Genomic DNA, 12,945 nt, shown 5'->3' with positions numbered 1-12,945 from the left:
AACAAATTCCATGAAAATGAAAACACAAATAAAAGATTCATAAACAAATAAATAAAAATGAAAAAAATTCCCACGAAAAACCTGTCTAAAAATACCACACGTGCGTTTCACGGTTTTTTTTCCTACTTTAAAAAAATTAAAACACAAACAATTTCAAAATGGTGTGATGATGCAAAAAAACTTTTTCTCACTTTAGTGTGTTAAACATTATTCCTGAGAAATGATGCTAAACTGGTGGCTATGAAAATGCATATTATTGCATGGAAAAAACGTATAAATTGGCTGTTTAATTTCCTTACTTAAAAAAACCTTCCCGATGTGGAATGTGCAATGGCAGATTAATAAACTGTATTGAGTTCATCTGTAAAGCGCCGATACGCCGAGCAGAAAGTTTCTCTTTGATTCACGGTGATTGCTGAGGTTTTCCTCACAAGCCTCCGCTTTATCGGCGCAACACAGCGATGGCCTGAAGTGGCGTTCGCACGACTCTCACGCATGGCTCCAGGAAGAAAACAGTCATTAATCAACATGTGTGTGTTATGAATTCACTCTCTCTCTTCACTCTCAATCGCTCTCTCAAAAGCCTACAGCAGCTGGATCTCCTCACATCTGCTGCTGCTGCTAGAACTCCAGTTTCAGCATCAGCCTTCGCCACTCTCGCCTCCATAAAGCACCGAAATCAGCCCTTTAGTCCGTCTTTATCTGGAGGCGATGCGCCTTAATCAACACTTTAGTTTTCTATCTGATTTAAAGGTTTCTGAAAAACGACAGCAACTGCAAATTGTAACGAGAGAGAATGAGCAGCTAGAAACAGAAACCCCGCCCACTTATCTGCATATCTTTGCATACCATTCGAATAAATTTTGTTTAATACGATCTGCCAGCGATTTTATGACAGGACGGCACACTTGTACTTTTTATCCGTTTATGGTTCTGTTGTGAAACATCCGTTAAACGAGGAATGCTCCTGTTGTATCGGCTGTAAACATCCTGTTTAGCGTAAACTTTAAAGCACCGACGCTGGAGACTCCTTCCATAAACCAGGATCTCCTTATAGAAAATGTCATCTTGACAATGATTTTTTAATCTGTTTATGTGGCGCGTCTGCTGTAAACGTCTCTGTGAATGAGCTGTTACTATAGAAACGATGACGTATTAGAATAAATGATTTCCGGTTACATTGTTCAACAGTAAACGTGATTAAATTGTATTAAAAATGTGCCAATTGTCTTGTAAGGTTTTTTAAAAACATCCATTTTTTGCTCGCATTTCTGAGAGAATGTTTTTGTATTAGAGACACTTTACATTTGTGGACCTAACACTTGAGCTGAAGCTCCACCCCTGTTAAACCCAGGAAATCCTGTCACTCCTTTGTCCACTTCACATCTGTTCGCTAGTTTCTGCATGCTAGCTGACTAGCCTGAGCTCTCTGACCCTTCACTGATTTTTTTTTTGTTGTTGTCCTTTTCCACAGACACATCGAGAACTGGTTGGGTCTTCAAACCGTACAGGAGGTTGACATGGCTCTGTACACTGGAATCCAGAGACTGTGAGTAGCAGAAACACTTTTTAGCACCATATCACTGATCTCTCCCTCAACCTGAAGTCAGATGGTGTGAAACACAGCCTGCATGGCTTCAAGGAACATGGTTCACTTCGATAGCGGTAGTGATAGCACTCGAACTGGTAGATCTATGGATTAGCAATCTGTGACGATGTTAGCCGGTCAGCTGGGTGTTCTCATCTCCCAGTGGTCGACTTTAGCAGTGTGGATTTTCCTTTTAAGTCGGCCCACAAACAAAAAGATCCTCCCCAAGGCCTGCTTTGCACTGATCCAATAAACAGCACTGGAGCAGCCAGGAAATTTAATTACGTCCCCCATCGCCCGGCGTCTGGATGAGAACTCGGGTCCTTCCTTTCCTTCTCCCTTCCCTCTCGGTGTTTGGCCCGCTGTAGCTGGCTTCTTTCAAAACACCTCTGCGGATGCCTCACAGGAAGTTCATCCTCACACAATCTCGCGTACACATGCTAGCACATGCACGTTTTCTCCTAGCCAATTTCTGAAGGCTTAAAGCAATTACAGCAGCGCTGATTAGCATGTTTCTCATCAGCGACTAGCGTTTGTCAATACTCCACTAGTGCCTAAAACCCAGTCTGAAAACCACAGCATCTCATTGCTTCTTGCTGTTTTAACTCTTTTTATTGATCTAACATAACATTTTATGTTTAATTATATTAAAAAATCAATACACGACTAAGAAACCGCTAGTTGCTCTTGCTGGAATTGGTGTCGGTTCAAGAAACCAGAGTATTTGTTTGTAATAACATTTCTACTAGTTTAACGGCCAAATCCTCACACAAGCAAATGTGAATGTTGCCTAATGGATAAAGTTAGCATGGCTTTTACAATGTATTGTACATTTAAAAACTGAATCCATTTTTTACTCTGATGCATTAGCATAAAACTAGCACCTTCACTTTCATCACTAGACACAGGGAAATCCAGGGTTCTGTATGGAGCTTTTTGAAAATAATTAAAGGTTCCCATTTTATGAGACTGAAACACTTTTATTATAGATCCTTTAAATGTCATCTAGAGGAATAACCAAAGAAGCCTAAAGTTTCAGATTAGCAAGTTGTCAAGTGTTCTACATAAACACAGCACAGGTCTGATGTTTTTCACGACTGTGTGGACACAAAAATTCCAAAAGTCTTTTGAAATCAGACCTGAGTCACTTTTGTATGGGATACAAGATCTGATACATGTGGCCATGGAACATGAAGGTCAATGAACAGTCAAGAATGGAATTCATGTGGCTTTTGTATTGAATTCATGTGGCATCGTTATCATCAAGTGTGAGCAGTCCAGCAAGACAACACTGTAGAACAGTGAGACTACAACAGTGACATTTGGGGAATCAGAAATGTATTGCATTCAGTTATAAACAGGTGTCCAGGAACTTGGCCCACTATAGGACCCAGAGAAAACCCACCAAAGAATCCACAAAAAACCACTGGAGAACCCAGAGGAAAGCCATCAAAAAACCCACAAATAACCCACCAAAGAACCCAGAGGAAACCCACCAAAGAACCCAGAGGAAATCCATCAAAGAACCCAGAGGAAATCAATCAAAGAACTCAGAGGAAACCCACTGGAGAACCCAGAGGAAACCCACTGGAGAACCAAGAGGAAACTCACCAAAGAAACCACAGAAAACCCACTGGAGAACCCAGAGGATATCCACTAGAGTACCCAGAGGAAACCCACCTAACAACCCACAAAAATCCACTTGAGAACCCAGAGGAAAGCCATCAACGGACACACAAAAAAAATCACCAAAGAACCAAAGAGGAAATCCACTGGAGAACCCAGAGCAAACCCAAGAATGAACCCACAAAAAAAACACCAAAGAACCCAGAGGAAACCCACTGGGGCAATCAGAGGAAACGCATCATAAAAAGCAGAGTGAACCCAGAAGAAATCCACTGGAGAACCCAGAGAAAACCCACCAAAGAAACCTAAAAAATCACCAAAGGTCCAGAGAGGAAATCCACTGGAAAACCCAGAGAAAACCCACACAAAGACTGAAAATATGCACACCAGAGGTCAGGGCCAATCCAGTGACCCTGGTGCTGTGGGGAACCAATATCCTAGTGTTCTATACCATTGCACATGATCAGTCCCAACAGAGACACCAGGATCCATCCTTCATTAATATTCACTCTAGTGCACTGATTCAAATGGCTCAATGATCTTTAACACCATTAAGGCTCCTCGACTCCCAGGATCGGAAATCACAATCTACAGACCGACCGGCAGCTGGAACGATTAAAGTCCTGCATCACAACCTGTGCCTTTGTGTGGGCTAGACCGCAAATCAGACTCCGTGGATCTGATTACTCCTTCACACCGCTGTAATGAAAACCGGAGCAGGCGCTCAGCACGAATGAACATCTCACAGATGCCAGCGATAAAAACGGATTCAATATACATAATTGATTGGAGATGCCAGCGAGAGTAACGAGGAGAGGGAGGAGAGGTTGTGTTTCCTATGAGCATCCTGGCTGTAATGATACCTCAAGAGAAAGAGAAGATGCCGGGCTTTTTTTATCATCTCCTTTAGCTGTCTAAATAATTATCGGCTCAGACGGTGTCGGTGTCATCCCGGGTTAAAACAACCAAACTGCACCTTTCTCCTCCTTTCACAAGTCGTGTGCTTCAACCCAGACCTATGATTTACCTCGAATGCGACTTTAAATCAGCAGGTAATCAGCACACTCGCTGTTTGACTCTGGCGCGATCCACAGGCCCTCTCTGTCTGAATGCCGGTTTCCATAGATACCATCGTGGCTTAGCCTTCGCCGTCATTTACAATAAGCCCTCTTCCAGTCTGCGCACTCCTACAAGTGTTTGGGAAAATGTCACAGCGGTTGGCTGAGAAGGAAAACAAAAATATTTGTGTTCTTTTCTGTTTCAGGACTATCATGAACTGCAATCTGAGGACCATCCAGTCTCGTGCTTTCGCCCAGAACCCAAATCTACGCTACATGTGAGTACCTTACTTACAGATTCCCAAAATGTCACAAAGAACCATGCTTTTTTATTTTTGTCACCTGATCAGTTTCTTCATTCAGATTGAATCAGGTTTTTCATTTTTGTGAAGTAAAGCTGATTTGATCAAATTATTTGAAGTAATTTCTTCAAGCAGTCTTCTCAGCTAACTACCTAGTCTGTTAGCAGGTTAACAGGTTCTCCTTTACAGATCGCAGGTTCTCCTTCACTAGTGTTCTGAGTAGATGCATTTCTGTCCAGGTAATAAATGAAATAAATAAAAATATAGACTAGTCTATAACTACACAAACCCAGTTTTAAGTTTTTTATTATTGTAGAAATTAGCCGGTAGCGAAAATTCCCCAAATCCCCTTTCTACACATTTATGGAAACATGTGAAATCTCTTTATTCTTCTCGGCAGCTTTGAAAACAGATCTAAAAGCTTCCTGCATGTTTGTGACCAGGGAATCAGCATACAGGGGCAACACATCCCCTTTATTTACTTTCTGATTATATCAGAGTTCCAATCACAAGCCACTGTTCAGGAGACGTGTCTTCATGCATCATTAATAATGATAAAGTTCTCTGCAGAACCCGTCCTGTGTTTATTCTGCAGTAATTCTTCACCCAGCTCTCTCTCTCAGAGATAACCGCAGGGAGGCATTAGGAAGCGTCATGTATTTTAAATTTCCTGAATTTACACCCCAGTGCTGGGTACAATAACCATCTAAAGCACACTACCTGAGAGAGACTTAGCACCTTGTTAGCTTGCTAGCTCAGGGTTTGGGAAGCAGCTAGTCGTCTAATTGGATTGTTTTCTTCCAGGAGTGTAGCAAAATTCCCAAATAAGGTCCTTTAAAAAGAATCTGGATAATGGTCACTGAGATGATGGTTGTGTTCTACACGCAATATTAGGATAAATACCAACATCAGTTTTCTTGTCCTGTTTGCAGAATAGAGTATTGAGGCTGTGTAGAGATGTTGGATACTGGAAACATGGAATGTTAGAATGTTCAGAATATATGGCACTGGAAATATAACACTTGGAGATGATGGAAACCTGGGAACAGTTGAATTTGGGAATATAGGACTATGGAAACACTGCATTATGGAAGCATTAGAGCTTTGGAATGTTGGAATTTTGTAATACAGGACAGTAAAACAATATAGTGTTGAGGGAATATAGAGTTATAAACACACAGGGATCTGGGAATAAATAGCACTGGGATGCAGGACTGTAGGAACATGGGATTTTGGGGAATATTGATGTTGGGAAGTTGGGACTTTAACAATATAGGACTCTAGAAATATTTTACTGGTTAGGAAAATGGATCCCTGCCAGTACACAGTTCTGGGAATATTGAATGCTGGAAAAATAGTGGACATTGGGAGCATAGAAATATATTAACAGGATCATTGGGAACATTGGATCTTGGGGAAACTAGGATTTCCCAGAATAAGAATCTGTTGTAGGATATATAATGTAATACTTAGGGAAGCTGCAACCCAGGGGTGATACTGAATGTGGGAAACATGGAATATTGGGAATGTAGACATGTGGAAATGTAAAACTTTTAGAATATAAGAGAATGAGAATATATATTATACTTCAGGAATATGGAGCAGTGGGAACACACAGCCTTGGAAAGATAGGTTCCAGAAAGTGTAGGGCTGTTTGGAGAAGAGATAAGAATTTGGAAACGTAGTTATGGGAATATTAGTTAATGCAAAAGATAAAGACTTTCAGAATATAAGACTCTGGGAATGTAGTCAGTAGGGGACACCTGAGAACATGGGAATACAGAACTTTGGAAGCAAGGATGGCTGGTTGGATGAATGGATGGATGGATAGATAGATAGGTGGACTTTATTGATCTCTGATGGGAAATTTGAGAAATTAGGACCACAGAAACACAGCCAATATAATATAGGAATATACACCGATCAGGCATAACATTATGACCACCAGCCTAATAATGTGTTCGTCCCCCTTTTGCTGCCCAAACAGCACTGACCCCTCGAGGCATGGACTCCACTAGATACCTGAAGGTGTGCTGTGGAATCTGGCACCAAGATGTTAGCAGCGGATCCTTTAAGTCCTGTAAGTTGTGAGGTGGAGCCTCCATGGATCGGGCTTGTTTGTCCAGCACATCCCACAGATGCTCTATTGGATTGAGATCTGGGGAATTTGGAGGCCAAGTCAACACCTCAAACTCAATGTTGTGGTCATCAAACAATTCCTGAACCATTTTTGGTTTGTGGAACGGTGCATTATCCTGCTGAAAGAGGCCACAGCCATCAGGGAATACCGTTTCCATGAAAAGGTATACATGGTCTTCAACAATGTTTAGGTAGGTGCTACGTGTAAAAGTGTAACATCCACATGGATGGCAGGACCCAAGGTTTCCCAGCAGAACATTGACCAAAGGTAAGCAGGGTATTCATGTCACCTGTCAGTGGTCATACTGTTATGCCCGATCGGTGTATACTGGGAATCTAGTACTTTCGGCACAGGAAGATGTGGGAACATGGAGGAGTTTTGGTATATAGGGAATATAAGGTCTTGAAGAAGATTTGGAGGGATTGTGAATATAGGATCTTGTGAGTTTAAGGCTTTAACAGTACAGGACACGCTGGAAGAAAATGACTTACATGGAAGCCTGGGAGAATGAAGCTCATAGACATCCGTAAGAGAACCTTGGAAAATATAAGTTGGTCTGGTGTTACTGCAGAGCAGCTCAGAGCTGCGTGGGTTTTACCTCTATACTGATTTTTAAAGGATTTCATTAGTATTATTTTGGCTGTCTGAAGGTTTCTCTTTCCCGCTTTACATAAACAGAGGTTATTGGAGGTGGACTGTCTGACTGGTGCCTCACGCTGGAATGAGAGAGGAAGAGCGAGAATGAAAGAGTGCAGAGAGTGAGAGATGATTTGGTTAATGAAGGCTGAAACGGGAGAATGTGACAGGTCTGCTATTTTCCCATTTGGCTGGAAAGCGTGATGAGTCGCTCGCTGTCACCTCCTGCCGATCCCGCCCAATTTGGGCTGTCCATCACGACCTGAAAGTGCCTCCACGTTTCATCTGAATGACACGCGTGGGTGCCGGCAGCTTTATAAAAAGTGTGTGTGTGTGTGTGTATAATATATCTGTCAGTGTGTATGACTACATTGCACTGCATAAAAGACCACACTGTGAAGATTCATGTTCGTATCTTAATAACATTATTTGTGTTTTGCATTTTTCCACAAATTGTTCTCGCTTTAAAATCAAAGCAGGTCATTTGTATGTGACGATACACAGATCTAATCATTAATCTCTCTCTCTCTCTCTCTCTCTCATGAGCGTAATGAAAGGAAAAGTGAGCGCTGCGTTTTCTGCAAATAAACACCTCACAGATGCTGGAGTTTAAAAATGTATTCGATATCCATAATTGATTCCAAATGCGGATGAAAGTAGCGGCATGAGCTTAGCAATGTGACTTCTCTGACGCCGCTCCTGTCGTTAGCGTCGCCCGGGCTACCCGGGGAAGGACGTGCTAATCGATACTTCATTTCAGATATTGAATGGTAAATATTGTAGACTTGGAGATCTAACACACAGGAACGTGTCATTAAAGCTATAAGCGCTAACCTCGCTGCTTAACCTCCATCACGCTGCACAAACTAGCGCTTAATATTCTGTTTAAAGGATTCCGCAGCGCTGCCTTTACAGCTCGCCGTTCCTAATCCTTACTGCAGTTAATAATCATAAAGAGTAGCCACTGGTGAGTGAGGAGTTAAACACCACAGGCTGGGTTTTAACTGGAGTTACACAGTGTACCTTTTATCCATTTATAGTTACGTTTAATGTTCTGTGAAACACAAACAGCGGCTATAAACACTCACCAACCCCTCTCTCTTTCTTTCTAAGAAAACTTAATGTTACAGCTTTACCTCTGACACTAGAGACTCCTTCCATACATGTTAAACGTACATGTACCTGTTGCTATGGAAATGGTAACGTATCTGTACACGTGCATTGATATAAACCTGCCCTACTGTCAGTGCTGCTGCTTTTCTAGAGGATTAATCAACACCTCCTGACCAATGAGAATGCAGTATTCAGATAGAATTAGTGCTAACCCGACCCCCTCTTGTTTATTTTTATCTACAGGGACGTGGTTTAATCAGCGTGACCGTGTAATAAACTTGTAAATCGGTGTGGTTGCGCGTTTTAAAGCCTACATCATTTGGCGGCTTTAGCGTTCACGCGGTGTTGATTTTTTTATGATGTCTCATGTTGGTTTTGTTGTTCTGCGATACTCCCAGGCCGTCATGACCGACTCAGTACGCAGGCTTTTGTGTTCACGCCACGTTGCCTTTTATAAGCTGTAAAATCCCCGAGATTTGCCGAGCTCCTGTGTAGTGAAGTGGCCACGTTCTGACTCATTTCCTGTGCTTTATGTCCTGCGGGTTCGGAGCGAGTGTGTCATCCATCAGCTCCTCCTACGGCTAATATAATGACCCCTGGGCTCTAACCTACAGATACAGATGAGCTCCTCAGATGTGGATCAATATGGACTCAGAGCTTTTCCCCTGCACACACACACACACACACATTGCACTCCTCGACTCCTCGTATACACTGCCGGACGCTGTACATGATAATCAGCAGCTTTCTATCAGCACGGGGTCATGCGGTCAGGATGAAGTTACCTGCACCAGGATTGTTCATAATTCTCATTATATTTACAGAGTCGGAGGCAAAAACTCACAATTTAAACTCTTAAAAATCCTATGGCTTACTCTCACTCACCCGGGGAAAGCTTTTTGGAGAGATTACACAACAGTTCCTTCTTAGTTCGAGGAAAAAACTGATATTATTACACACACACACCTGTAAACAACACCTGATTGTTAGTGAGACGCAACAAATTTCGCTATACAACGAAATACATGTGGCTAACAAACTGCCTGCAAAACTGCATTATTTGTTTAATGACTTGAAATGATTTCTAACACTGAAACCTAAAAAAAATCCTGTAAAAATCACACAGATTTAAAGATCACATAAAATAGTAGAGGGCAGCACAGTGGCTTAGTGGTTAGCACTGTTGCCTCACAGCAAGAAGGTCCTGGATTCGAATCCTGGGTTGGAACAGGCAGGGGCCTTTCTGTGTGGAGTTTGCATGTTCTCCCCATGCCTGCGTAGGTTGGTAATTCTAAATTGCCCATAGGAATGAGTGTATGTGGTTGTCTGTCTATATATGTGGCCCTGTGATGGACTGGTGACCTGTCCAGGGTGTATCCCTGCCTTTCGCCCAATGTGTGCTGGGATAGGCTCCAGCAGATCCCCGTGACCCTGATTAGGAATAAAGCAGGTATAGACAATAGTCAAAGCAGTTGCTGCTATTAAGTGCCTTTTATGTCATAATAATTTCATTAGAAAAAAAGTTAGATCCTAGAAAGGATCTCACATTACCAGTATCATCTGAGAAAACTGTGACATAACAGATGAAAATGACATCATCATTTCATTCAGACACATATAGTGTACTGTTTAGGGTCAACAGTGTGGTTATTTTATACGCTGTGTTAGAGAAGAAAAAATTATTAATAATTATTAAATATTCAGTAGATTCCAAGTAAAATAAAAATATTTGGGGAAAAAAAAACAGTTTTAAGATTGTTGAATTGAACTGCAGTTTTAAATAAATAAACTATATTGCCAAAAGTTTTGGGACACCCCTCCAAATCTTTGAATTCAGGTGTTCCAATCACTTCCATGACCACAGGTGTATAAAATCAAGCACCTTGGCATGCAGACTGCTTCTACAAACATTTGTGAAAGAATGGGTCGCTCTCAGGAGCTCAGTGAATTCAGCCGGGATGGGTTGCCCCCTGTGCAATTCGTGAAAGTTCCTCACTACAAAATATTCCATGGTCAACTGTTAGTGGTATTATAACACAGTGGAAGCATTTATGAACAACAGCAACTCAGCCACAAAGTGGTAGTCCATCACAGAGCGGGGTCAGTGCAGGCTGAGGAGCACACAGAAGTCACCAACGTTCTGGAGAGTCAATAGTTACAGACCTCCAAACTTCATGCGGCCTTCAGATTAGCTTAAGAACAGCGTGTAGAGAGCTTCAGGGAATGGGTGTTTTTTGTTTTTTTTTATAGCTAAGCAGTTGCATCCAAGCCTTACATCACCAAGTTCAATGCAAAGTGTCTGATGCAGTGGTGTAAAACAGCCGCCACTGGACTCTAGAACAGTGGAGACGTGTTCTCTGGAGTAACCAATCACACTTCTCTGTCTGGCAGTCCGATGGATGAGTCTGGGTTTGGCGGTTGCCAGGAGAACGGTACTTGCCTTGTGCCAAGTGTAAAGTTTGGTAGAGGGGGGATCATGGTGTGGGCTTAGCCCCTTAGTTCCAGTGAAAGGAACTCTTAATGCTTCAGTATACCAAGACATTTTGGACAATTTCATGCTCCCAACGTTGTGGGAACAGTTTGGGGATGACCCCTTCCTCTTGACTGCAAACCAGTGCACAAAGCAAGGTCCATAAAGACATGGATGACAGAGTCTGGTGTGGAGGAACTTGACTGGCCTGCACAGAGTCCTGACCTCAACCTCATAGAACACCTTTGAGATGAATTAGAGCGGAGACTGAGAGCCAGACCTTCTCGTCCAACATCAGTGCCTGACCTCACAAATGCGCTTCTAGATGAATGATCAAAAATTCCCATAAACACACTCCTAAACCTTGTGGAAAGCTTTCCCAGTTGAAGCTGTAATAGCTGCAAAGTACGGGCCATCTCCATATTAAACCCTATGGATTAAGAATGAGATGTCATTAAAGTTTATGTGCATGTAAAGGCAGATGTCCTAAAACTTTTGCCAATATAGTGTAACTTGCTTTGTTGGAAAATAATCACCTTTAAACCTATAATTAGTTATCTTATTTAGTTCATCTTTAATTAAGCTTTGCTTTACATGTTGATCAGTTGAAAGTGGATTCTTGACCGGAAACAGGAAGTCATGCTGACTGTCCACAATTAAACTTAAATTTGAGCCCAATTTCTTTTTTTTTTCTTTTCCAAAATTGTTTATTTAATAATTGATGGCATTTGAAGCAAAGATGGAAAGACTTTGTGAGAGAGCTTTCTTCATTGTTATCTGAAAATAAATAAATAAATAAATAAATAGGACGATGTTAGCCATTATTTTCCAAGTAATTTGTGATTAGTTGTTCCTCTTCCTGATGCTCTCAGATGAAAGGCGGAGCGGTGGATGAGGAGGTCATGTGGATGAGGAGGTCATGTGGATGAGGAGGTCATGTGAATCGGACGCTGGCCGTCTGTCTGTGTTTGAAGTCACGCTGCTGGTGTTTGATGTGTGACAGAAGGAAAAGGTTGCGCTGTGAATTCGGACTCTCTCTTTGTCTTTGTCTTTGTTTTTTTTTCTTCTGGTTTGTCCAGCGAGGGGAGATGAGTGTGTGTGCATGATACGTGTTGTTGGAGGTGTAAAGGTTATTCCCACCGGTGCTGGAGGAGCAGCGTTCTCATTAAATCCTCCTCACCCCTTCCCCTCGCCTTTCTGCTCCAAAATGTCACTTTCAGAAACCACTCTGTCTCTTGAGAGATGTTTTTAAACACTTTCTATATTTCTGTAAACTCTGTAAAGCCGTCGTCTCTCACTCTCTCACTCTCTCCCTTCACCTGTTTTTCTCAGTCCAGCTCTTTTATACTCATTTTTAGAAAAGATGAAATAAAAGAAATCATTTTCTCATTTTAATGGGTTAATTTCTGATATGCACCCCCCCCACCGTCTCTTCTCTCTCCCTCCTTCTTTCCTTTTTTCTCTCTCTCTATCTCTATTATTCTTTCCTTCTCTTTCTCCTTCTTTCCTTCTCTCTCTCTTCTCTTTCTCTTCTTCTTTCCTTTTCTCTTTCTCTTCTTCTTTCCTTTTCTCTTTCTCTCCTTCTTTCCTTTCTTTCTCTCTCTCTCTGTCTCTCTCTCACCCTCCTTCTGTCCTTTTCTCTCTTTCTCCTTCTTTCCTTATCTCTCCTTTTCTCTCTCTGTCTCTTCTCTCTCTCTTTTTCTTTACTTTTCTCTCTTTCTCCTTCCTTCCATCTCTCTTTATTCTCTCTCTCTTCTTCTTTCCTTCTTTCTCTCGTCATTCTCTCCCCCCTCTGTCCTTCTTTCCTTTTCTCTCAATTTCTCCTTCGTCCCTCCCCCCTCTCCTTTTTTCCTTTTCTCTCGATTTGTCCTTTTTTCCTTCTCTCTCTGTCTCTCTCTCTCTACTTCATTCCTTTTCTCTTTCTCTTCCTCTCTCTCTCTCCCCCTCTCCCCTCAGTTTTCCTCAGCACTCCTTCTGAACCTCTTCCACTCGTCTTACTCTGAAATCCAGTA

At 42.0% G+C, this 12,945-nt stretch overlaps 1 protein-coding gene across 2 annotated transcripts in view; it reads left to right on the top strand.

Moving 5' to 3' along the window:
* ntrk3a (neurotrophic tyrosine kinase, receptor, type 3a) overlaps positions 1-12,945 on the top strand; it is a 194,778-nt gene that overhangs the window by 46,923 nt on the left and 134,910 nt on the right. For both annotated transcript variants that reach the window (XM_058398040.1, XM_058398039.1), the window contains exons 2-3: positions 1,475-1,549; positions 4,479-4,550. In XM_058398040.1, the coding sequence (XP_058254023.1) occupies positions 1,475-1,549; positions 4,479-4,550 (147 nt within the window). The remainder of the gene's footprint in view (positions 1-1,474; positions 1,550-4,478; positions 4,551-12,945) is intronic.

Source organism: Hemibagrus wyckioides, linkage group LG08 (genome assembly GCF_019097595.1).
Source record: "Hemibagrus wyckioides isolate EC202008001 linkage group LG08, SWU_Hwy_1.0, whole genome shotgun sequence".
Lineage (NCBI taxonomy): Eukaryota > Metazoa > Chordata > Actinopteri > Siluriformes > Bagridae > Hemibagrus > Hemibagrus wyckioides.
Note: the sequence above shows the minus strand (reverse complement) of the source record. Positions and strands in the feature narration are given on the sequence as shown.